The 27333-nt window shown below is 41.0% G+C and overlaps 1 protein-coding gene across 1 annotated transcript; it reads left to right on the top strand.

Annotated features, from left to right (window-relative positions):
• Nucleotides 1-27333, top strand: LOC136886425 (hydroxyproline dehydrogenase). Its single transcript, XM_067159199.2, has 9 exons — nt 1-120; nt 7081-7286; nt 9627-9820; nt 12942-13065; nt 18027-18192; nt 19366-19517; nt 20049-20209; nt 23873-24063; nt 24312-27333. The coding sequence occupies exons 2-9, from the start codon at nt 7089-7091 to the stop codon at nt 24476-24478; spliced, it is 1353 nt and encodes a 450-aa protein (XP_067015300.2). The 5' UTR covers nt 1-120; nt 7081-7088; the 3' UTR covers nt 24479-27333.

Raw genomic sequence — 27333 nt, 5'->3', positions numbered from 1 at the left:
AACAGTATATTCTTTTTCGCGGCAATTGCCAGCTCAAGCGAAGTTTATTTTGGGATATTTGTGTTCTGTTCAGCGTTGGCAGACGATCCGCTTTTCTCTTGTGTCAAGAACCTGTGCAAGGCAAGTATTTGTGGATTTAGATTTATTATAGTGAAATATTGTGCATATACATTAACAAGAACCTTTTCTTATAGCGATATTCACGTAATGTATCTCTTGATAATTTATTTAACTACACAGTGATTCAAGAAAGGTCTAGTGAGGCAAAATGAATTATCCAACGTCGCTACAGCACTTACCCACAGAAACTAAAAAGGCTGCGCAAATACGCAGTATATATGTTGTACGTAGGTGCTTCATATTGATGAAGTGAAATATTTAGTACCAAGCCAGTGATCGTGTGGTTTGGGCTTGCATTCGCGGGTTCGAAACCCACTGTCAGCAGCTCTGAAGATGGTTATCCGTGGTTTCTAATTTTCACACGAACCAAATGCCGTGGTTGTACCTTAATTAAGCTAACCCTTTCACCCATTGTCGCCATAAAACCTATGTGTGTCGGTGCGACGTAAAGCAAATTGTAAAAAATGTATATATTCTTTCTTTCTTTCTTTCTTTCTTTCTTTCTTTCTTTCGTAATCCGTTTATCCTCCAGGGTTGGTTTTCCCCTCAGACTCAGCGAGATATCCCTCCCCTACCGCCTCAAGGGCAGTGTCCTGGAGCGTGAGACTTTGGGTGGGAATACAACTGGGGAGGAGGACCAGTACCTCGCCAGGCAGCCTCACCTGCGATTATGAACAGGGGTCTTGTGGGGAGGGGGTAAATGATAAAAAGACACATTGTACAGAGACCGAATCATGAGGAGGTTGGCAGATTGCCCTGAAGATTGTGAAATACATACGTATTTAAGAGAGGAGAGGAGTTTAAATTCCTTGGTGTATTAATCGATGAGCAAAACCGAAGGCAACAGGAACACCAAGCTAGAATTAAGAATGCAAATACGGCATTTTACTCTATGAGTCCTATATTAGGCTCCATGTTTTTGACAAGGAATGCTAAAATGATTATCTACAATACAATCATTCGACCAGTACTTCTGTATGGTTCCGAGACATCGAGTATAACCAAGAAAGAGCAGCAGCAGTTGCAAGTTTTTGAGAATAAAGTTTATAGAAAAATATTTGGCCCATGGTCTGATCCTCTCTCTCAAAGCTGGCAGAAAAGATCTAATTATGAGATTTACACCCTCTCTCAGCAACACACTATAATGGGTGTGATAGAATCCAACAGACTGCGCTGGGCTGCACATGTACTGAGAGTGCAGGATAACAGAGGACCAGTAGATCTATACAAGGGATCTCTTAATGGGAAAAATCCTCCAGGAAGAACCCGAAGCACCTGGAAGAAGGAGATCAACAAGGTATGCCAGACTCTCCAAATTGACAACTGGGAAGAGCTGGCTCAAGATCGAAAAGGATGGAAGAAGATTGTGAGATCGGCACGGGAACTTCACGTCCCTCAGAAGCCTACGTAAAGAGTGAGTGAGTATTGGTTAATTCCGCCGGCATGGGGGCTGTATGTGTCGTCTTCATCATCATTTCATCCTCATAACGACAAGCAGGTCGCCTACGGGGAATCAAAGACCTGCATCTGGCGAGTCGAACTTGTCCTCGGACACTCCCGGCACTAAAAGCCCTACGCCATTTCATTTTTCCTAAAGAAATAGAAGGGATGCGACACTTCGTGATCGCCAACTCAGGCGCCCAAGTTAAGAACGACAGGCAGGGGATTCTACCGCCCACAGGGGGGAACATTTTTTTACGTTACAAAATTGTCTGTACGTCAAAATTGAACGAGGATGTGTTGGTGTTGCCACCGGAAATTTAAACGTAAAACACGCATGTTGAGTACTGAGCTCGAAGGCTGCTTTGATCCTCAACAGCTCCGGTTGTACGAGGCCTAGGCATACTAGGCAAGTGGGGAGTGAAGCAGTTTCCCGTTGCTTTCCTCGCCGAGTCAGCCGTTGCTGTTACATATCAGTCTGATTTTCCCAACATTCAATTTATTTCGCTTTTAAATCTTTCATGCTTTTGCAAACGCTCCCCGCGCCAAGGACGGGTCCGAAGCTTTAGAAGTATTCTACGTCAAAATATTCTTGGCATTTAGGCCAAATTTTGTAAACAAATTAGAAACTAAAAAGGATTGATCTCCCAGTAAACAAAACAAAAAAGAACTATTTACACCACTGTTACCATAGTGAGGAGCAATTGTGAAAGTCACAGATATCAATTGCGTTTATGTTTCGAGCTGTCATTGGTGAGATGGCATGGAATGACGTAAGTAGAAGAACAAGCTTGAGTGAAGCTTTTAAAACTAGGAAAGATAACAATATGAAGATAAAGTTGGAATTCAAGAGAACAAATTGGGGCAAATATTCATTTATAGGACAAGGAAAAAGGGATTGGAATAAATTATCAAGGAAAATATTTAAAAAATTTCTATTATTATTATTATTATTATTATTATTATTATTATTGCTTTACGTCGAACCGACACAGATAGGTATTATGGTGACGGTGGGATATGAAAGGCTCAGGAGTGGGAAGGAAGCGGCCGTGGCCTTCATTAAGGTACAGCCCCAGCATTTTCCTGGTGTGAAAAGGTGAAAACGCGAAAAACCATCTTCAGGGCTGCCGACAGTGGGGTTCGAATCCACTATATTTCGGATAGAAGCTCACAGCTGTGCACCCCTAACGACACGTCCAACTCGCCCGGTCAGCAAATTTCTAACTTCGCTGAAAATATTTTAGAAAAAGCTAGGTAAACAATTATAAGCAAATATAAATATGACGTAAACAATGCATATCATGGGTGATTGATTTATTGATTGATTGATTGATTGATTGATTGATTGATTGATTGATTGATTGATTGATTGATTGATTGATTGATAATGGGCACTGTTTTCATGCCATCTGCATGTCAATAAATGTTTCATAAGGATATTTAAGGAATGCCGCAACTAGTAACCTATATTGTAATGAAGAGATGGCCACTTTCTATCCATTTCCCTTCCCTATGACACCAAAGACCTATTCATAACTGTGATGGTAAACCGATAGGAAAAAAGAAATATTTAAGCCTCATTTTTCTAGAGTAGACCAATTTTGTAAACGTCAGTTAAGCAGAACGGCCTACAGAATGATGGATTTCAGAAAGAATAGCGTGTGCTGATCTTTGCAGAAAGACTCAAGGAGTTGTAGTTAATGGAGTCGTCATGAATGCCGATGACACTGTCCCACTTGCAAGCAAACTACTGCATGTTGTCACTGAAGCCAGTAATGCCACGCACTTGAGGCTGAATGTAAAGAAGACCAAATGGATGGCTGTAGGTAGGAATGAAGTTGGTATTTGGGGTAGTTTAAAGCTGGAAAAAGACTGAATGACGAGAGTGGCAACATTTAAATACTAGAATGTTTCATTAATTATGACTGGGGCCTTCCTCATGAGATCCATTGTAGAAATGAGAACACTTTTGACAAGCCGTGGCCTTTCCATTACAGTACGGACACAACTACTCCAATGCTTCCTTTTTAGTATCCCACTATGCGGCACTGAGCCATGGACACAACCAAAAGCGGCGATTGGGAATTAGAAGTGGGTGGGGGTTGCGGTATATACATCAAAACTGGGAGGGGGAAAAAAGCTACAGAAGGGTAAGTTTGTCGATGCTCTCTGAGCGAATTTCGACAGAGAGGTAAAGTCTGACAGTTTACCAAAAGTGCGGTAATAATGATGATGTAAAGTAAATTTGTGTCTTTATCCAGAGGTAGTGCACACCCCCAATGGAGGTGAGCTGCATGTACCACTTTAACTGCATTTCTACTGCCATTCTTAAATTTCTATTAGTATTGGCTCCTACTTTACTGGTATCCAGGGAGCAAGTCATAGAGCACTTTCGCGGACACCTGGGGATATGATGTGATATTAAATATTTGGAATTTGATATGGAAGAGTTTCTGCAGGATGGAGCCACTATATATAGAGGTGCTCTTAGAGGAACTGTTTCCACACTGGCTTGTATCAAGAGCATCTGAATTTTCTCTAAAAATCATCTCCAATTCCAGACCTCACAATACCTGATGCATTTCTGTTGGGACTGTTACAAGAGAGCTGCTTCAGACCACCTCCAGATCCGCGCACGGACATTGAATCGGTTATCTCTGATAATAGTGCTCTGGTATGGTTTTCAGAATAATATAATTGTAAGACAGAGAGTCTTGTATAGTATAATAAAATAATACATTTTCAGTTACCTTCATTAGCACAGGCCTCTATTTGAATATTTCATTTGCCACAGTTAATGGTTTCAGGTACTTTGTTTAATAGGGTGTACATTTTACAGGCATGTTATAGTGTTATAATTGATATTGACATTGAGTGTTCAAGAGACAGAAAAGCTTTTGAGCCAACATTAGAAAAATACAGTTTCCTTCTTAGCATTTTATTTTGTACATAAAATATTATTCTTTTATTGGTTTGAACATACAAGAGATACTTTTGAATGTTAGTTTTCTGTGGCCGATGTCCTACCTGTTAGCCCCTTTAAACAACAAGCATGATCATCATGATGTGAGTTTTCTACTCAGACAGTTGACGTGCTGGCCTTCTGAGCCCAGCTCAGCGGGTTTGATCCTGGCTCAGACTGGTGGTATTTGAAGGTGCTCAAATACGTCAGCCTTGTGTTGGTAGATTAACTTGCACATAAGAGAACTCCTCGTTATCATCATTTCCCAGCTCCAGTTTCCCGGGTGTGGTGTACAAGCACTCACTACTTCTTTCTGTTCTTTCTCGTTCCATCCATCCCCATAACATGTCCAAACCATTGTAGCCTGCATCTTCCTGAAAGCTCGGTATTTTGATGCCTGTTTACTTCGTTTCTAATCTTGTCCTTCCTGGTCTTTTGGTTCGTTGTTCTGATGGATTTCATTTCTGTTGAATGGATTTTAACTGTTACCCTTGTTATGCAGGGTACAGGTTTCGAGTCCATAGGTGAGAACTGGAATGAAACATGGTCAGTTTTGTTTTCTGGGATATTTTATCATCATCCCAGAGTAGATCCTGCAGGACAAAATTCTTGCACCTCAGCATCTCTAAAATACATTTTTTTAAAGCAGTTAATGAGACGTAAAACCAACAACATTATTATTCTAAGTCATAGATGAACTTCCTTTTGCATACGTTAGTATAAGGTTACCATACTTTTTACCTGTGTCATCTGTACAGTATGATTGCTATGTTGTCCGTACTCTTAATGTCATTTCTGCTGCTAATGTCAACATTCATGCTGATATTATTATTTGCAATCATCTTCTTCACTTCAGTTCCTATTCCCAGTTCTCTCACAAGATCATAAATTGAACTTCTGGAGGAGGCAACATCCTGATAAACTCTGCAAGAAGGCAAGGATCTGATTCCTATTAATAAAACATTTACGTTGTTCTAAAGGTACCTGTCTTTCTATCTTCACAAACGAACGCAGACTTATGCCTGCAACATGGGAAGTAAAGGACAGGATGTGATCCAGACAGCCGGGTGGGCCACAAGTGTGGGGGGAAAGCCAACCGGCCAGTCTTGGCTCAGCCGCACACGAGCAGTCAGATTTTGTTTGGAAAACGCTATATATGCCTAATATCTTCATCAGTTAATATTTTTAGGGACTTTATATTTAACATGAAAAATAAAATTCATTCATACATGTTGTATCAGCCAACTTTGACCACATCACTTTGATGTCTGCCCAGTAATTCTGGATGCGTTCTCGTTCTCGTCCTTTCCTCTCTTGTGCTCATGACTTTCCAGTTTTTAATTTTGGCTTGTCTCGGAAACACTGGCCCTGTGGTCCTGGGGTAACATGCCTGCCTCTTACCCGGAGGTCCTGGGTTCAATTACCGGCCAGGCCAAGGATTTTTACCTGGATCTGTGGGCTGGCTCGAGGTCCACTCAGCCTACATGAATACAATTGAGGAGCTATCTGACGGCGGCCCCAGTCTAGAGAGCCGAGAGGATTCTTCATGCTGAACACGTCACCTCGTAATCTGCAGGCCTCCGGGCTGTGCAGCGGTTGCTTGGTAGCCAAGGCCCTTCACAGGCTGTATTGCCATGGGGTTTGGTTTGTCTCGGAAACCCTGGAACGCATGAAGTTTCTTCTTAAGTGGGACATGCTCTTGGATGTCATTATGCGTGATTCTCACTTATTCAAGGTCTCTATCTCTTTTGCTGAAAGAAGGTGATGTTGCGGTTGTTCAGTCTTGTTTGGTGTATTCATTTCATATGCCCATAAAAGCTAATTCTTCTTCTCTGGATGGAATCACTAATCTTCTCTACGAGGGTGTATAGTTCTTTGTTATGCCGTCTTCTCTTCTCCCCATTCTTTTGACAGGATCTAAGATCTTTCTCAAAATCTTCCATTCTTTGGCCTCTAATTTCTCGAACAGACTCATTTTGTTCATTCCAAGGCATTCTGAAGCGTATAAGGCCTCTGGATGGATGACACTGCAGTAATGCCTCGGCTTTGCTTTGAAAGATATGGACCTTTTGTTGTGGATGCCTTTGGTTAAATGGTACGCCATTTCCACTTTGTTCATCCGTAATGTAAAGACTTCTTTCTCTGACAAGTCTGGCATTATCAGTTATCTACTCGTATCATTTCGTCTTGTCGCACTGTGAGCCCTCCGAGTGCCAGCTTGATATTAGTTTAAAATGTTGTTTTCTCAAAAGAGATCTGTAGACCTGCCTTTGCTGCTTGTGTTTTAAGTTGAAAACCCTGTTCCATGGCTGTGTTTAAGGAATCAGAAAAAATAGAAAGATCATCTGCAAAGGCTTGACAATCAACATCAATATTTTGGCTTTTGCACCCTATTTACTTGGGGTTGGCAATTTATATCAATTTCACCCAGTTCTATGGTGAGATGCCCTTCCTGACGCTAACTCTGTGTGGAGGGGTGTATTCTATAAGTTTATGAATACCTTCTTAGTGTAAGATTGCCGATGTATGCAATAACAGTGCTACTTTACTTGTAGGTGTGAGAATGAGGCCACCCACCATCATTCAACTCTCTCGGCAGGTGGTCCGTCTCCACTCGGCGAGATGCATGTCCCAGTGCACCGCTCTGCAGTTTGATGACCACCGCACAGTGTTCAGGCACAAGAGCACCTGGGAGTTGCTACGAGCCCTCCTGGTGTTGCGAGCCTGTGGATCTGACCTGCTCGTTGACAACTGTTTACAGGTATTTCCTCATATAGCTAGATGGTGGTGTTTTTAACTGGGTTATCAGTAATCTTGAGTCAAATCCAAAGCATGCTCACCCACTCTCGATAATGATAGCCCCTTTGTTCTTCCTGTTCTTAAGTATATTATATTATGCAATCCAATTTTCACATTAGTTCTTAAATCTGTGATCAAAATTCTTCAAAGGTTGTTTCACACCCATCAGCTGCTTTTCTTGAAGCATCCTACCTGCTCTGATGACATTTTCATCTTCTGACCATAATTGAGAGAAATAAATTGATGCCACCTAATTGATACTATATATTTGTCTTTGGAAAATTAAAAACTGTAATACTTGTTTTGTCTAGTGACAAATGTGGGATAGCAACTTTCTCACGACAGTTTTCCATCACACATAATTATGTTTCTCCCATTTCTTCCTGGTACATATCCAGTTGCCTTATAAATGCAGAACTATGCTAAACAGCCCTTAAGATTCTCCTATGAAATACCAACTCCAGTGTGGTTATAATTTTGTCAACACAACTAAAATATATTTAAAATTTTTTGCAAAAAAATCCATTATCATAAGAAGATATCAACAATTCATCACATTCACAGAATTTCTGAGACTCACACTATCATAAGAACTACTTAAGGCATTGAACATGACATCAAAAATATTTTCAGTTATAAACCATTTTAACCGTTAAACATTTTTAAAACCATAATCTGATACTTTCATCCACACACCCACCACCACTTACCATAACACATTCCTTTAGTCTGAGCTAAGTTAATTATTTTTAAGGTTTTCAAATGTCTTTTTAGAATTAAGAAGAGATGAATATGTCCTTACTTCTTTTGAATATTACAGCTAAACAAGACGTAGCTGATAATGTCTAGTCACTAGACAAAACATAACTTAACCGAGCTCGATAGCTGCGGCCAGTATCCAGTAATCGGGAGATAGCGGGCTTGAACCTCACTGTCGGCAGCCCTCAAGATGGTTTTCTGTGGTTTCCCATTTTTACACCAAGCAAATGCTGGGGCTGTATCTTAATTAAGGCCACGGCCGCTTCCTTCCCATTCCTAGGCCCTTCCTATCCCATCGTCGCCATAAGACATATCTGTGTCGTTGCGATGTAAAGCAAAAAAAACCATAACTTAAGGTCTTATAGTGGAGAAGAGCAGAGTAGAACTCCTTCATTCACAATGAATTTCACAACACACACAGGAAGTAACGATCAAATAAGTATAGTTGCCAACTCATAAGCAATGAAATGAGGAAAGTTGGGCAGTAATGCTTGAACTTTTTTTCCCTTCTTTCCTATTATCTTATAAAATAATTTCTTTCACGGTAATGTCACTTTTCCATAATAACTTTAACTGTAATGCTATAATCGTGAGGTGAATTCCAGAAAAATTATGGACAATCTGTAATAGTTGGCACCTCTGTGTTTTGGTACCCATCCCACATTCATAGAAAAATGATGTTTTATGATATATGGCACTGGCTGTAGGGTAACCGCCCAGATGAAATCAGAAATTAAGAGGTTAGAAGGAGGATTGCAGTTTTAAAACTACAGGACAGGGTAAAAACAAGCAAGCTAAAAGGTATGGACATATGATGCAAATGGCAAAAGACTTGTGAATAAGTTTTAGACTACCGGTTTTGTGCTAAACAAGAAACAAAAACAAAGATGTACACTGTTTGTATGGCAAGTTGGGGCTTTCAGTGACTTCTGCACATCCAGCAACAATATTATTAAAAGCCAAACCTTACAAATGTGGATTGAGTAGACAAAAACTGAATACATGCCGTGTGGAGGAATTGGACTGGCACATCTCCAAGGGAGAAGTGTGCCTTCAGATATCAGTGGTGCAGAATTATGGTGAAATAGGAGTTGAGATGGGCAGAGAGTTCAGTCTCGTTGGTGCAAATGGAGAACAACTAAGGGAGTCCTGTGAGACAAGAAGATACCACCAAACCTGAAGCATCTTATTTTCCAGTATATGATTCATCCTGCCTTCACATGGGGTTTGGAAACTGTGTCAGTGAAAAAAGCCTCTCAAAAACAGTTGTAGGTGGAAGTAATGATAAAGCTTGGATAGGCATGCAGAGTATCAAGGAAGGATAGAATTGGAAATGAAACTACAGGACTGAGTAAAGGTGAGACAAGACTAGGATGGTTTGGACACATCATGAGAAGACAAAGTGATTATGTGGGTTAAGTAAGAAAGCTGTTGATTGTAATTTGTTTCTGTATGTAGAGATATTCTGAAGTCTCTTTTTTGTAATTTCTTCAGTGAAGAACACCAGGGGGAGAATACAGGAAGTGCTGGGTTGTGTGTGCAGCTGCTGCGTACGGGACAGAGGCTGCTCGGCGAGCGTGGGTTGGGCTGGCTCCTGAGACCCACAGTGTACGCACAGTTCGTAGCAGGCCAGGAGGAGCAGTCCCTCGCGAGTGTAGCGGGTGAACTACAGGCGCACGGCATACGGCTCATGGTAGCACCCACCCTCGAGGAAGACGTCGGAGAGGGAACTTCCAGGTATGTCACCATCATCTGCAGTTTCCAGCTGTTGGCCTCTCCATCTCCTCTTGTCTTCCCACCACTTCTCCCTTGTCACTCTTGCTTAGTCTTCTCCTCCTCTCTGCCACCTGTCTCTTGGTCTTCCTCTTATCTCCATTTCATGCATCCTCCTGCGTATCCTTTCCTCTCTCATTCTCTTCATGTGTCCATACCATAGATGCCTCTATCCTGTTCTGTAGTGGCTCTTTTTTTACTCTATCTCTAAAATCCCCTTATCCATTCTTGTCACTCCTATCCTCCTTCTTAGAAATTTCATTTCACTTGCCTGTACCCTAGTTTTCGCTCTCTCCCTCATACGTCCAAGTAGGTACATAGTGCATTCTGTACATCACTCGTTTACTTCTCTGAGGGACGTCCTTGCTTCTGACACTTGTCAGGGACTCTCCTTCTTGTCTTGCACACTTGATTATTTCATTATCATTTCCTCTATGATACTTCCCAAACCAGTCTGTTCTCTCTCCTCCTACTTTCACACAACTGACACTCCCATGGTACATCTCCCTCACTCTTTCTATTGTCTGCTTCTCAACACCTTTTATCTGCAAGGCTTCCCATATCCTGTTTCTGCACACATGATCACATGCTTTCTCAAAGTCCAAGAAGGCCATCAGTAGATCTTTACCCCACTCATAATGATGCTCTTGTAGTGGTCTTACAGTGAATCTAAGGTCCACTGTGGACCTTCCTGATCTGAAGCCATACTACTCTTCTCTGAACTTCTCTTCCACCCTCTTTCTGATTATATTCTCCAGAATCTTCTCAAACACCTATGAATATTGCCTTCTAGTCTTCCTCTCCTTCCATACTACTTTCAACACATGATGAAGCCATGGTTTCCCTACCTCTCATGCTGCCTTCACCATCTCAATACTCACTCCATCTAAACCTGGGCCTTTCCCTTCTTTCGTCTTATCCAATGTTACCTCCACTTCTCCCCATATAAAGTCTTTTTCTTTTTCTGTGTTTCTTCCTTCCTCTCTGCTTCTACTTTCACCCTCAATGCATCCTTCTGTGTTTAGTAAATCTTTAAAATACTTTTTTTCACTTTCCTTTGAGTTTCTCTTTCTCCTGAACTTTATCTATCATTATAACATCTTCCCTCATACATTTCTTCTTACTCTTTACCATTGCATACAGTATTTGTTTATTTTCTTTGTTATCTTCTTTCATCATGTTTGTCCAATTTTCCTTCTCCTTTGTTTAGCTTCTTTCTTTTTCATCACAGTTCTCAATGTTCACAGTCATTGGCTGCTCTGTTCCACCTCTCTTGCACTAATATTACAATGTCCAGGAATGGTATTAAAACTAGAAACACAGGAGGATGAAAGAATTCCAATAGAATAATATATGTAGGGCTAAAATAGTTAAATCAACACTTAACATTCAGGAAATAGGCAGTAAAGTAATTAAAATACACATTTATAATGACAAAAATGGGCACTAAAATAATAAAGATGCTTTAACGTAACACATTTTAGTACTTAATCTTACATGTCCCTGGGGATGATCACGGTGTGCCCTGTCCGTCGTAAGAGGAGGCGACTAAAAGGGGGACCAGGGAGTGTGGGTTGGTGACCACGGTTCCCCTAGTTGAGTCTGGCGTTCCTCCCACTTACTTGTGTCATGTTCCTTGCTCTGTCTGACCTTCCTTGGTCAACCTTTGTTCTTTTCTGACCCTGACGGTATTAGATTTGCAAGGCCCAGGGAATCTTTCATTTTCACGCCGTACATGGCCCTCCCCTTTCTTTTGCCGATATCTTCATTTTTTGAAGTATCGAACCTCTTCCATTTTCCTTCTGATTAGTGTTATGTAGAGCAGGGCCTCTCAAACGCCCAAAATCTCACGCGTGCAAATCGAGGCGCAAGAGCTCCGTGCACAGTGCATCGTTCCCGCTCGGCTCGGACCAACACTTCATCTCTGGGATACTCGGCTAAGCTTGGCTCAACTCAGCTCGGATTTGGAGCGCTACGGAGCAAGTGGGGAAGAGGTAGACAGGGGGAGCGAGCGAGACAGGCGTGAGGAAAGAGGGAGTAAGCGCTATTGCTCCAAATCGAGGAGTGGGGGTCTGCACTCTGGTCAACCAAGCGAAGTCGTCTTTTGCACCGTGCACAGTGCATGCTCTCTGAGAGGCCCTGATGTAGAGGATGGTTACCAACTTGTTCTTCCTCTTAAAACAATAATCACCATCAACACTTACCTTTACATAGCAAGGACATGACCTGGCAATCCTCATATCATTTATGTAATGTTACTTTTTATCTTCTTCTTCTTTCGTTTCATCCTCTTTGGGGTATGCTGAATGAATCGTTTCTCTGTGTGTTGTTCTTTTCTTATAGCTCATTCCACATTAAGAAAACAGTACTGCTCTTATGGACCTGCAAGCAGTGAACATCCTTACTATTACCCCTAAATACCCTCATAACCATGTGCAGAGATCTGTACCCTTTATTTACAAGCTCATTTATGTGATTACCCCTATGAAGATCTTTCCTTATATTAACACCTAGATACTTACAATGATTCCCATAAGGAACTTTCCCCCCGTCAATGCAGTAATTAAAACTGAGAGGACTTTTCCTATTTGTGAAACTCACAACCTGACTTTTAACCCCGTTTATCAACATACCATTGCCTGCTGTCCATCTCACAACATTATCGAGGTCATTTAGCAGATTTTCACAATCTTGTAACTCATTTATTACTCTATACAGAATAACATCATCCGCAAAAAGCATTATCTCTGATTCCACTTCTTTAGTGATATCATTTTTATACATAAGAAAACATAAAGGTCCAATATTACTGCTTGTTTGCAAGTACTGTAAGTACATTATGTTACTCGAAATACTGCAGTGTGTGCCTGTTCCATTTATTGCTTTCTTATGAGCAGTTTAAGTAATAAACAGTTCATAAGAGAAATTACTTTTTGTGTCCTCATTTATAGCCTACATTATTTTAGCTGTCTCCCAGGTTCAGTCAGGGACTAATTCACTCCTCCTCACACAGGCTAATGGGGAAAGTGTAGGAATTTAACAGATTTTGGTTGGGAGATTCTGAGAATCAGGCGTTGTGGTGCAGGCAGAAGAAGTACGACAGCAACCTGGAGGAGCTTCTCCAGCTGGCGGATATGGCTCAGAGACACGGAGGGACTCGGCCCTGCCTCCAGACCAAGATCACAGCTCTGCTGTCGGCTGACACTCTGGTGAGTACCATTCTCTCTGCTCTGCATGCACCCGGTGAATTAAATTTTTGGTTGGAGCTTGACAACCTTCTTCACATTCCACAAGTAGCAGAAGAGAGACATGGCACGAAGGCTCACACTTACGCCTACTGGAGGGGAAACGTGCCGTGCCGAAGAAGAGGAAGTTGCTTTTCTCGCTGGAAAGTATTAGGGTGTTTTGCTATCGCCATACATGATGTTTGCTTCCTTAGGGGCGTTTGAACTGGGCTGTGTTAAGAATGGATTGTGAAAAACTTATTCATTTATTTCAAAAGAACATTTTTCTATACGACAAATGTCACAAGATATATGTTATTGTTGTTGTAGTTGTACGAGTCATTAGTCCATAGACTGGTTTGATGCAGCTCTCCACGCCACCCTATCCTGTGCTAAGCTTTTCACTTCTACGTAACTGCTGCATCCTACATCTCCTCTAATCAGTTTGACATATTCCAACCTTGATCTCTCTCTCCCCCCCCCCCCCAACCGTTCTCCATCTACACTTCCCTCAAAAAACTAACGGCACATGTCTTGGGTGTCTTAAGATATCTCCTTCTTCTCGTCAAATTTACCAAAATCAATTTCCTCTTTCCAATTTGATTCAGTATCTCTTCATTTGTAATTTGATCTATCCATCTCCTCTCAGCATTCTTCTGTAACACCACATTTCAGAAGCTTCTATTCTCTTTCTTTTTGACCTACTTATCGTCCATGTTTCACTTCCATACAATGCCACTCTCCCGACGATAGTCTTCAAAAACATCTCTTTAAATCTTGTATCAAAGTTCTTAAGAAAGGCCTTCTTTTCTTGCTTGTGCTGGTCTGCATTTTGTGTCCTTATTTCTGCCATCGTTTTTTTATTTTCTGCCCAAGTAACCACATTCATCTACTTCCTTTAAGACTTCAATTCCTAATCTAATATTTCCTGCATGACCTGACTTCGTTCGACTGCACTCCATTACTTTTGTTTTGGACTTAATTATTTTCATCTTATATTCCTTCTCCAAGACTCTGTCCATACCATTCAGCAATTTCTCCAACTCTTCTGCAGATAACAATATCATCAACAAATCTCAGGGTTTTATTTCCTCTCCTTGGATTGTGATTCCCTTCCCAAATTCCTCTTTGATTTCCTTTACTGCCTGTTCTATATAAACATTGAAAAGGAGGGGGTACAAACTGCAACTTGCTTCAGTCCTTTCTGGATTGCTGCTTCTTTTTCAAAGCCATCAGTTCTTATTACTGCAGACTGATTTTTATACAGATTGTAGATAATTCTTCATTCTCGGTATCTGATCCCGATCACCTTTAGAATTTAAAGTTAAAAACTTCATTGTTCTGTATTGAAGAATATTACAGTTAAAATTGAAATAAATGATAAAGAGAATCAACCTATTCAATACAAAAGAATAAGAAATGTAGTGAATTACATTCCCATTAAAAGTAGGTAGAAATGGTACCGGTTTCGACTCTAGTCCAGGTCATCATCAGCCGATTAAGACAAAAAACAATGCATAGGATCAGTAGAAGAGGTGATATAAAAATGAAATGGGGGTAGACACTGTAAAACTTAGAAGAAGTAACACGCAAATCACTCAAAAGAAAACAGTGCGCAATTCTCTGAGCGGCAGCATAGCACACGCAGTGCTAGGCAAAGTCCCACAATGTTTATGAATAGCGGAGAATGGTTAAATGAGCCAGTTTTTAAATAAGGTCAGGCATAAAGTCACATCACAATCGAACACGTACGAAGATCCATAATCGTGCAGGAGTTGAAGATGAGTAGATCCATTGAAGCAACTTACCAGCTCCCAGTGATCAGCGCGACACATTCAATATCAGGCACTGTGGTTTCAAATGCCAAAGTAAAATGGAGAATAGCTTGACGATCCAGTAATTTTCCTCGGTTGCGGGAAAGTAAGTATATAGATAAATATAATACAATTCAATATAATTGAATAAGTAATTATGCTCCTATAGAAATCTTAGAACAGTTGACGTGAAAAAACAATTGTGAAGAGAAAAAAATATAGTAAAAAGCGCAATACCGGAACAAATGAAAACGTATATGCACAGTGCGCAATTTTTTAAAACGTAAAAAAAATGCGCACTGTGCATATACGTTTTCACTGAATAGGTGGAAATCAAACTTTTATTGTTCTACTTTAACTGACTTTCAATACAGAAAAACGAGGATAGTATCCTGCAATTGAAACAGCACCCCGATGAATGACAGTTGGGGAGAAAGGATTCAGAAAGTGGAGAAATTCAAATATCTGGGGAAGTGGATAGACAATAACCTGTCAGAAAGGGAGGCACTGTTATCGAGAGTCAACAAGATGAACTTGGCATAAAAACTAACTATGAACACTTACAACAAGATCATCTTGATTCATGCAAAATTTAGACACTACCGCATGGTGACCCTTTTTTCTTTTTTTTAAAATTTGCTTTATATCGCTCTGTTATGCCTTTGCTGGCGAGATGTAGTGTTTACAGTGCACTGTGTCTTCTGGTATGGGCTATATCAAATTTGTTACTTTCATTGATCTGTCTCAGTGTCACCCTTGGTTTTGACAATATGAAAGTGACTGAGGTATGAGCGGTGCTAGTAATACCAGTCCTTATGCATTCATGTCCCTGTTCTGAATGGTGTGAAAATATCGCTCATAGGGTCGCTTGGTGCATGCATTTCAGTGGGCTTGACAGACTGATGTGTAATGGCAATGGCTGGCTCGGTGAGGAAAGCAACGGAAACTACCTCACTCCTTATTTCTCCAGTACGCCTCTTCAGTGACACCTAGGCTATTTATGACAGCTGTTGGCGGAGCTGCAGAGGATCAAACCAGCCTTCGGGCTGAATACCCAACATACAACAACATACATCGCTGCGCTAGAGGTAGGTCTTATGGCGACATTTAAAAGTAGGAATGATTACAATTTGGCCATAAAGTTGTGTTTCAAGAAGACAAAGTGGGGCAAATATTCATTTATGGAAAGATGCATTAGGGACTGGAATAATTTACCAAGGAAGATGTTCAATAAATTTTCAAATCCTTTGCAATTATTGAAGAAGACTAGGAAAACAACAGATAGGGATTTGCCACCTGGGCGACTGCCCTAAATGCAGGTCAGTGGTGAATGATTGATTGATTGATGTTGGGATGGGAAACGGCTAGGAATATGAAGGAAGTGACCATGGCCTTAATTAACGTACAGCCCCAGTATTTGCCTGGTCTGAACATGGGAAACCACGGACAACCATTTTCAGGGCTGCCGACAGTGGGGTTTGAACGCACTATCTACCAAATGGAAGCTGATAACTACATGACCCAAGCAGTGCGGCCACTTTCTCAGTAAGACAGTGATCCGCCCGGAGGCTTTATATGCAGCTAAATGTTTGAACCTGTTAAAAACTGGATTGGTCAAGAAGTTGGAGCTGGTGGAGAAAAAGATTCTGAGGAAGATACTGGGAGTAAAGGATAAGGACAATGTCGACATATTCATACAGATTGGCTCTCTTCTCGTCAGTTCCAGATATAGAGGTTGTTAAGGATTTCGTCTTCAGTGCTTCTAAAATTAATTGCAGAAGTGACTGCACCCTGAAGTCAAGCAATGCCTGGCTCTTGCAAGGATAAACTCAAAACAAAAAGTGAAGGGATAGGGACTACGTCAAATAGTGTTGGTTACTGAGTATATGATTCGAAGCAGTGTATCAATTCATTCAAGTGTCTGAGTGAACGGAGTCTGAGGAATGGCGAACTCATGGCACAAGATTCAGCTGACTCGCAGTACTGAGTGACTCACTCATGGATCAGTGAGACACACCTATCAGCACACTGGAGATTGGTGGGGAGCTGAACTTCCGCTGCAGCGAGACATACAGAGCCACAGCACACTGAAAGAATCATATGCTATAACGGACTCCCACTCTCAGCTCATTTGGAAATAATACCCACTTGCATTCATTGTCCCCTTCTTACAGGGAGGTTTAAATAATAGCCTTATATGCTTCAGAATGTTTAATATTCAACAGGAAGGGACTCATGAAAAAACTTGAAATCCAGGAAAGAAAGATAATGAGGAAGATACTGGAGCCAGTCAAGGAAGGGGACAGTTATAAAAGACGGCCTAACCAAGAGCTCTACAAGTATTGTGAAAGAATAACGAATGTAGCAAGGAAGAGACGCCTAGCATTCTATGGGCACGTGTACAGGATGCACCCTACCAGGTTGACCAACCGGATTCTCAGCTACTGGCAAAATAGGAAGACCAAGTCAACATGGTTGATGGAAGTGGATAAAGATCTACAGGAACTGAGAATAACAGAAGGAATCTTAAAAGATCGTACAGAACCCAGGAAGATGCTTAAACATAAGAAGTTCCAGGACAGACTACCAACAAAGAAGACTGGCGTCCTTTGGACAAAGGAGAGGAAGGAGCAACACAGCCTGAGGATGCGCAACTACTGGGCAAACATCAAAGCCCATTCCAAAATGCAATAGTTGAATGTCGTGGTCCTTAGCTGGCCTATACGAAACAAGAAGAAGAAGTAGGATTTATTTGCAATGTTAAAAAGGTAGTCAAAACATTTTTCCAAAGTGGCTAGAAAGTAGGTAGGCTATTAGGTTATTTTATTACTTTAATGAATATTAGTATATTCGTCAATTAATTCAACTCAGCTTACCCTATGACTATGATTCATGCTCATGACTACTGAAGATTACCTGATTTATATTTGAAAGAACCACTCAGTATTCTCTCAGTTTGTGTCACATCATTCTTTCTGCTTGTTTCCATTTGCAGCAGGCTTGGACCTTCTTTACAAACACCAGATTATGAAGGGGAAAACAGCAACTACAAAACTAAAAGGACGGATAATGCAACTCGGTTAAATACTCTGGCGGAAAATTAAATGCTTCATGTTCTTGTGTAACTTCCAGCGCAACCTGTCGCAAGTCTACACAAGCTCTGGGAAACCGTGTGCCTCCTTCATCGAGACTGTTGCTGGATCTCTGATGGGGCGTACGAGCTTGCCAGATATCGTAGGTTTAAGTCGGGCGGACCGAGAGAACTTGCTTCTTGCGTTGGCCAGGCTCTCCAAGCTTGGTGAGTATCTCCGCTCCATTGAACATGGAACCTCATTCCCTTGACATACTAATAATTATAAACTTTTTTTTTTTTGGGGTTCAGATTTATCTATATACATAAAATTATAATAATAATGTTATTTGCTGTACGTCCCACTAACTACTTTTACGGTTTTCGGAGATGCTGAGGTCCTGGAATTTTGTCCCGCACGAGTTCTTTTATGTGCCAGTAAAACTGCCGACATGAGAATAATGTATTCGAGTATGTTCAAATACCACCGGACTGAGCCAGGATCAAACCTGCCAAGTTGGGGTCAAAAGGCCAGCGCCTCAACAGCCTGAGCCAATGAGCCAGGCCATAAAATTATAATTTTGTCTGTAAACATGAATACAATTTGGAGAAAGCAGACATCACTTTTTGGTCATTTGCTAAGGAATAATGCCTTTATCACAAATGTAACTGAACGCCAGATCTTGGGGAAGAAAACCAGGAGAGAGAAAATCTGTCTTTAAAGCCCTATTAAGTAACAAATAGTACGGTAACTTTTTTTTTTATCGTGATGCGCATTGTGTCACCAAGACTTCCATGTTTTCCATTGTGATGTTCTGGAGCTGATACTATCAAATTCTCATGTAGGCTGAGAAAGACTATTCAACATCACAGCAAGTCACCGGTGCATATTTTAAAAGATAAAACTAGCTGGGTGAAATATCTTCTGGGGGCTCTTGTTGTTCATCACTAATTATCTTACAAACAGATAGAGAGATTGAATAACCTAGATTTCCTTTGAAGCCTACATGGAAAGTGTTAGAAACTGACCAATGAAAGGCACCTAGACATTCCACATTCTGAGAAAGGATTAGTGCTGTTGTATTTCAGAGACAAAGTGTTAGAAATACCAATTTTAAAGGAATTTTAAAGGAATTTGATAGCCAACGTTTAGCAATTCTGTATGCAACAAAATGCACCAATTATTTTCTGAGCCTATAGTCTGGAAATTAAACAATTTTTAAAAATAATTACCTAGACATGTACAAAAATGTTACATTCTTCTCATAATATGTAATATTACCAAGAATATGTCAAATGAAACACATGTCAGAACATTTTTCATTTTCAGTAAAGGAATGCAATATCGAATTAGATAAGAATCCAGGCCCTGGAGTAAGAACAAGTGTCTCTGTTTGTCAGGCCGAGAAGCCTCTACGCAAGGACTTCGTCTACTTGTCGACGCAGAGTACAGCTACGTGAATCCTGGATGCAGCCTCATCACGATGGCTATGATGGCAGCGTTCAATCAGCAGCGTCCAGTTGTCTCAAACACCTTCCAGTGTTACTTTAAGGTACTAATACTTCTCTGCTCTACCAACGAGGGTTGTGCCGAAAGTTTATGTTATCAGTTTGATGTATGTGTTCTGTATCTTACCCATCACTTTCCATCAGAGTTTTATCCCATCATAATCACAAGAGTAGAGCACCTTGTGTTTGCACGTGGACACAGACATAGCTCAATGAATAAGTGACTGTCACCAAGTGAGTTGGCTGGTGGTGATTATTATTTTTTTTTTGTTACTGGAGATCTACCAGTGTCGTGCGACATGGAGTGGACTTCCCTCCTCCCCCCCTCCTTCAAAAATCCAACTACCTCTGTTGGCTTTGAACCTGCTTCATGGGATCCGGAAGTCCACATTCTACCCTTGATCGACAGGCAGCTTGTCACTGGAAGGTGATCAAGTTACCCACATGTGCTGGGTATGCAATGTCCAGCAAATTAGTTCCCAATTACACAATGTTGCACCACACATGAAATAATATTTCACTTTCTTTAAAACATTTATCTTCAGAGCTTGATCTGATATAAACTTTCTCCACAGAGAGCACTAGACTCGCTGTCCCAGGAAATAGCACTGGCCGAGCAATTGGGAGTCTGTTTTGGAGCCAAAATAGTGAGAGGGGCGTACCTGGAGAAGGAGCGTCAGATAGACCCATCCACGACGTGTGCCTCTTACGAGGACACTGGTCACAACTACCACAGGTATAACAATTATTCTTGATTACAGGTCAAATTTATGTTCAAAAAATTCACCAATACGAAGGGAAGTCAGGTATAAATGTTCCCCTCAAATAACTTGCCAACCATTAAAGAAATAAAAAATATGTTTTACTTTCACTGGGTACATGAACCTGAGGTCTTAAAAACAAATGAGGCAATTAAAATGTCACAGAATGTAAGTGGCATAAGAGCTGTTCCAGGCAGATACAAAATGGTTACAGGCACCTCTTTTCTGCAAAGTGCAAAATCATGAAATTTTTTGAAATTCCACCACTTTGGCTCAAAACGTGAAACTTTAAGCAAAACCGCAAAATTATATGGAATCATTCTTTGATCCAAGAAACATAATGAATGATTTAGTAACTGAAGTCTCTCATCTGATCATCATCATCATTTTCCAGCTCCAGCTTCCCGGGTGTGGTTTACAAGTGCTCGCCACTTCTCTCTGTCAAAGTATACTTCCTGTTCCTCTATGTCCCCCCACTTGGCATTCCTCTTGCTCAACCTCGATTTCACTGTGTCTATCCATCTACTCCTTGGTCTCCCAACTGACCTCTTGCCTTTCACTTCTCTGTCGAAATAATTCCTTGTCCATCCAACCCATTGTAGCCTACGTCTTCTTGAAAGCTCTAAACGGGTATTTTGATGCCAGCCTCCTTCCTGTTTGCTTCATTCCTAATCTTATCTTTTGGTTCATTGTTCTGATGAATTTCATTTCTGTTGACTGGATTATACTATTTCCCTCACTATGCAGGGTACATGTTTCGAGTCCATGGATGAGAATTTGAGTGAAGTAGATATAAAACAGGGTCAATTTTGCTTTCTGGGGTATTTTATCATCCCAAGAGTAGATTTCTCAGTTGAAAATAAAACTGAGAGGCTTTCTGAGTCCTATTAAGTATTTCTTGGTTTACTGTGTTATCTTCTGAAATGATACTTCCAAGGTAGGAACAGACTGCAATAGAGTTCCGTCCAGGAAAATGTTTGAATCTCTGCCTTTCCTCTTGATAGTCGTTTCAACAGTTTTTGTTTTACTTTAAACTTGCCATCCCAAGGATTGAGTTTCTCCTGTACTTCTGCTTCATTTCCTCCCCAGATCAGAACATCATCTGCAAATATTAGAGTGTTAGGCTCTTTGCAATCTTCTTTGATGGTATTTATGATCTAATCCATGTCAATGATGAACAGGAGTGGTGACAAGGCACTTCCCTGCTGGACTCCTCTTTTGGTTTCAGACCAATCTGATCTTCCATCCCCTACTTGGACACAGCTTAAACTCTTTTGATAGAGCATCTTTAATTTATCTATCAGGAAATTTGGCGTACCTATACCTTCTAGGCATTCACAGATTATCTCTCTAGGCACACTGCCATAGGCTTTCTCGATGTCCATCAAAACCATCACTAAGTTCTTGCTATATTCCCAATATTTATCTGTCAGCATTCTGACATCAAATATCAGATCAGTAGTGGTTCGGCTCTTCCTGATCCCGTGTTGTTCCTCCTCCAATAACAGTTCAACTATATTCCTAATTTTTCAATTATCTTCTCCAGAAGCTTAAAGTGAGTGAGAAAGTAGAGTGATACCCCTATAATTCCTGCATTTCTTCCTTTCTTCCTTCTCTCATCTAATAAAGCAAATTCCCATCCTATGAGAACTTTCATCATCAGAATACCTGGGATCTAGTTCGTAGTTCATATAAAGCAGGTAAATATATTCATGTGATTGCCATTGTTCTTTCCCTGAAATCAGAATACGGGGATTTTATGGAAGCTGCAAAGAAGCCTTTATAGATCCCAGTCCGGAATGCTGATAGTGAGAGGTTATTTTCAATGTACTGCAATAAAATGTCCAATAGGAGAAGAGCTCTAACTCCCTCTCTTTTACAGACTGATGTGTAAATTATATTTGTAGGCTTGGCCCTATTTGTTAAAGTGGCAGGATGAAATTTTTCCAAAGATATACATAGGCAAGTCAGTAAGTATCTGCAATTTTGCTTTAATTGTCTTTAGGTTGGCCCTGTAGTGCTGTGTGCTCACCAGCCATTAGATGGCACCGTTGTCTCTGTCTGTGGTAGGTTTCAGCATTATCAGATCAGTACAGCTTGCGCTGTTGCGCCGCGCCACTCTCTGTTTGCACCAAGGAGGAACAGCGTTCCGTAATCCGGTTTTTGTGGTCTGAGTGTGTACCAGGAGCAGAAATTCATAGAAGACTTCCAGCACAATACGGGGACAATGTTTCACCACAGCGAAGTGTTTACCAGGGGAATGAACAGTTCAAAAGGGGTCGTATGAGCGTGAAGGATGAAGAAAGATCTGGGCGTCCATCTGCAGCCGTAACTGATGCCAATAATGAACAAGTGCATGATATGATCGTGAATAACAAATGAGTGACTGTTGATGATGTGACCATATGTACATTAGCCATGGTTCTGCATATGAAATCATACATAATATGCTTAACTTTCACAACGTCTGTTCGAGATGGGTTCCAAAACAACTCATTGAAGAGCAGAAGTGCAATCGTGTGAGAATCTGTCAGCACCCACTGGACTGTCATGCTAACGAAGGTGAAATGTTTCTGAAACTGATCATCACTGGAGATGAAACATGGGTTCACCACTTCGAATCAGAGAGCAAACATCAGAGCATGGAATGGAAGCATTCCAGATCCCCAGTCAAAAAGAAATTCAAGAATCAATCTTTTGCAGGAAAAGTGATGTTCACAGTGTTTTGGGACTCTCAAGGGCCAATCCTGGAACATTACCAGGCAAAGGGAGAAACAGTAAACAGTGAACGTTACAGTGATATGCTAGTAAACAAGCGGAAACCTGCAATTCACAACAAACACAGAGGTTGACTGACGGAAGGAGTTCTTTTGTTGCACGACAATGCGCGTCCACACCGATCATACGATTCAGATGCTGCGTTCTGATGCATTGGAGCATCCTGGGTTCAGTCCCGATCTCGCCCCGTCCGATTACCATCTGTTTCGTCCACTTAAAAATGGTCTAAGAGGCCGTCGATTCAGGTCTGATCAACAGCTGAAGAGGGTATCAGAAAGCTTGTGAAACGGTGGGCCATATGCATTGCAAAGCAGGGTGACTATGTTGAAAAATTATATCAGTAAAAAGTGTGTACTCTTTTTGTAATAAATTATAACAATTGACTGCAGATACTTATTGACTTGCCCTCGTATAATACAGGGTTATTCTAAATCAGTTACCTGAAACTTGCAATGAATAATTCTGAAACTACTGATTGAAATTTATTCAGACGTTTGTCAAACCTCATGCCATATCATCAGCCTTCGTTCCATGCACTCTCCTCGCTCATCTCGCTGGAAATATGATGCGGTCGCCATGGAGGTGTACGTCAGTGTGGAGCACTCACTGTTTTACTTGTGATTTCATGAAACGAAATCGCAAATTACCGTACTAAGCCGTTTCCGATTAGAGTATCAGAAAGTTCTGCCACAGGTGAAAACTATCAAAGCATGGTATAATCGATCTGAGGGAATAGGTTGTGTGACCCACTGTGAGAAAGGACAGGGGTGCTTTCAATTTTTAAAGAAGCCTGTTTGGGCTCGTGATGTACATTTGAAAGATCTTGAGATGTGTGTGGTAACGTGTGACTTCTCCATCAGGGTGCTAGACCGAGCGCTGGAGCATGCTCAGAAGACCGGATCTCGCAGTCTGCTCATAGTGGCAACGCACAATGAAGAAGCTGTCAGTTATGCCACGCAGCGACTAAAAGAACTGAACGTGGACCCCAAGGCTGGACACATTGTATTTGCACAGATCTACGGGATGGCCGAACAGATTTCCATGCCACTAGGTTAGTGTCTGATCGCAGTACAAACATTTGCTTACTTCATGTTTAACCCACTGCAATCTTAGCAATTTATTTGTATGCAAACAAACATTATGGTCCTACAACCCTAATGGGTTGACTGGACATGTCATTGTGTTTATGCTATAATAAGTTTCTACATTTGACTTGATATTTATGTTTTTCTTTGTATTTCTTGGAGATATGGTACGTAACAAAAGATAAGTAACACTTTTTACTGAACCTTTTTACAGTACATGCTGGATACTTGGTGTACAAGTCAGTTCCCATGGGCCCACTGTACCAAGTTCTGCCGTACCTTGCAAGACGAGTGGCCGAGAACAGGTCGGTCTTACACGGAGCTCGTAAGGAGCGTCAGCTGCTACAACAGGAACTTTGGTGGCGACTCACAAAAGCATGAGGAACCTAACAATCTATTCAAATGATTAGACCCACAGAAGGAAAATTTCCATTCAATCACATGGCGACATTAAAATAGGTAAATGTGTATGTCTTAAGTCCACATTCTGAAGTCACCTGGTGGTGTTACAGGCAAGATCAAGCAGGTCATTAGAGTTACCACGATGGGAGTATAAGATACTGTGACAGGTTATCAAGGTCCTAAAATCACTACTCAGAGACTAGTGTGTTTTACTATCTACCAAATTTACCAAACTAGTATTTGCAAGTTCATTCGTATTTTAGTTTTCCACTCGACACACCATTTACTCATGGATGTAATCAAACATGCAACCCTCTGGCATGTCAAACTCTTGCTTTCCAATATGGCTTCTCACAGTGCAGTGTTGTTCCAGAACAGTTCACTTCACAACTAACAACCGTTGCTGAACTTCGTGTAGCTGTCTGACGGACTCGCTCCTCACTGAATGACTCATCATGGACTCGAGATCATCCTGTAACTACTTGCATTCCTCGCAACAGGCTCAAGACTGGGTGTTCACCTGTTCTGTTCTTTACCAAGTATATGCATAAGTTTTGTGGTAAAGAAAACACATCATTTTCAAGGGAAATTCATTTTTTGTTTATTCAAAATATTGACCATCGGCTTCCACACATTTTGCCCATATTTCAGGTAAGTTAAGAATACCATGCCAAAAAACTGCTTGTCTTTTGCAGCAAACCATTCGTCAACCTATTTTCCAACTTCCTCGAAATTGCTGAAGTGCTGCTCTGCGAGTGCATGCCCTGTTGATGTGAAGAGGTGATAGCCAGATGGCGCCAGATCGAGGTAGTATGGTGGGTGCGGAAGCATGTCCCATCCAAGCGATTCCAAGGTGGCTTTTACTGGTTTTGCTGTGAGAGACGGCGCATTGTTGTGTAACAAAATCACTTAGCCATGTCTTCTGGCCCATTCTGGTTGTCTTTTGATCAGTGCATGATTTAAATTAATCATTGTTGGCAATAGCGTTGTGCATTAACGGTTTCGCCGGGCAGTTGCTCGTCTTCGCACTTTTGTGCTCTACCAGAGCGCGTTGTCTTTCACATTGAAATCGGCACGTTTAAATTGTAGAAACCATGTCTCACATGTTCTAATCATAGGAGCATGTTCACCATATGTTTCTACCAACAAACAATGACTTTTCTTTTGATTAAATAAGAAAAGCAATGCGTACCGCAACTGTTCTTTCTCAGGCACGAACGTCGACATGATCACTGAACGATACAACACAGACGCTAGTGTTTGGCGGAATCAACTTGTATGTGTTGGTAGGTTAATGTCAGACGAACAAACTGACGTCTGTGTCAAATTCATACCCTGTGTACTGTTCGCCTCTTAGTGAAACCGGAAAAGACCTATGCATACACCTGGTACTCTTAACCAGCTTCCAGCTTCTTTGAAGGAACTTACATATCACGAACTTCAACAGTTCACTGGCTGCTGGTCCTGCACACATTGTGCTGGCACTCGAGCTGCTTTTAGTTTTTTTTTTTTGCTAGCGGTTTAACGTCGCACTAACACGTTGAGTGTTTTCAGTGTTGCAAGGATGGGAAAGTGCCGAGATTGGGAAGCAAGTGGCCGCGTGTCGCCTTAGTTAAGGTACAGTCGCCAGCACTTGCCTGGTGTGAAAACGGAGAACCACGGAAAACCATTTTCAGGGTTGTTGATGGTGAGATTCGAACCCGCCATCTTCCAAATGTGAGCTCACAGCTGCATGGCTGCTTCTTGCAGGCACTGTAGCCTTGTTGCCTTCATCGTCACACCATATGCATGGTAGAGCCTTACACGAGGCGTTTGTCAAGTCAACTCACAAATGTGTGCATTCATAGTGTGTTATAATGAAAGGTACAATGTAAGCTTCCACATGGCAATATCAGGAAACTCAACAGTTCAGTTTAACCCATATGCCTCGTATTTAAAAGGCCACCTGAATTTAGATAGAGACTAAATTTAAATATTCTGCTCTGCGCTACAATGCATGTCAAAACAAAACTTAAAACTGCACGTACGAATATTTTACTGGTGCTTTCTTTAATTTAACATGCAGTGATGACGCTTTGGTGTGATAATCTTGAAAACACTACAAGATATATGAAGAGGCATTTATCATTACTAGAATACATTTGAATACGGACTTTTGAAATCTCTGACACTGGTTTCACTTTTTGACATGAAATGTCACCCACATTGATGCACGGAAGCGTTAATGTTAATGTGTTATTAAAACTTTCTACAGCTTGTCTCAGTTATTTCTGGTATCGCTGGAGTCACCCAGGCTCATTCTGATTCTGGGCAGTGTTTTAAGGCTGCACAGATATCTTTGTTTAGGAAAAAACATTACATGTGCAAATATATAGTCTTCTCAAGATGAACTTAAAAACATACTTGACTACTTGAGAAAAATATTGGAAAAAGGTATTGATTGGCTAAGGGGGAACTAATGTAAGTAAACCAATATATTTACAGCTGATGATGTTTATAATAAAACGAAACATGTACTACAACTAATTTGTGAATTTGCTTAGGGCACACAGCAAATTGTATCGTTAAGGTGGAACAATTTGTTAAATTACACTACACATCAATACGGATCATGAAATTGATTACTCGCTCTCTTATCTCCTACGCCCATAAACATATCCACGATTCTGTGCTTTGCTGTGCAGTGGAAATTGTTCTTATTATTAATCCATCCAGGGAATCAGTACGTAACTCTGCTTGACGTCTCACAAGTCACGAATTCCTGAGCTCTGAAGCCTGTAATATGCTTAATGAATGGTCTAAGAGTGCCAATAAAGTACTGTTGTATTCTTTCA

The sequence above is a fragment of the Anabrus simplex genome, chromosome X (genome assembly GCF_040414725.1).
Source record: "Anabrus simplex isolate iqAnaSimp1 chromosome X, ASM4041472v1, whole genome shotgun sequence".
Lineage (NCBI taxonomy): Eukaryota > Metazoa > Arthropoda > Insecta > Orthoptera > Tettigoniidae > Anabrus > Anabrus simplex.
The sequence above is the reverse complement of the archived record's forward strand: the minus strand, read 5'-3'. Positions and strand labels throughout refer to the sequence as shown.

What these genes read in the sequence shown, in the direction of transcription:
- LOC136886425 (XM_067159199.2), top strand. Translation starts at nt 7,089, where the DNA reads ATGAGGCCACCCACCATCATTCAACTCTCTCGGCAGGTGGTCCGTCTC. An exon ending in TCGTTGACAACTGTTTACAG is followed by an intron (nt 7,287 to 9,626) that starts GTATTTCCTCAT and finishes TTGTGTGTGCAG; the next exon opens with CTGCTGCGTACGGGACAGAG. An exon ending in ACTGGTCACAACTACCACAG is followed by an intron (nt 20,210 to 23,872) that starts GTATAACAATTA and finishes CTTCTCCATCAG; the next exon opens with GGTGCTAGACCGAGCGCTGG.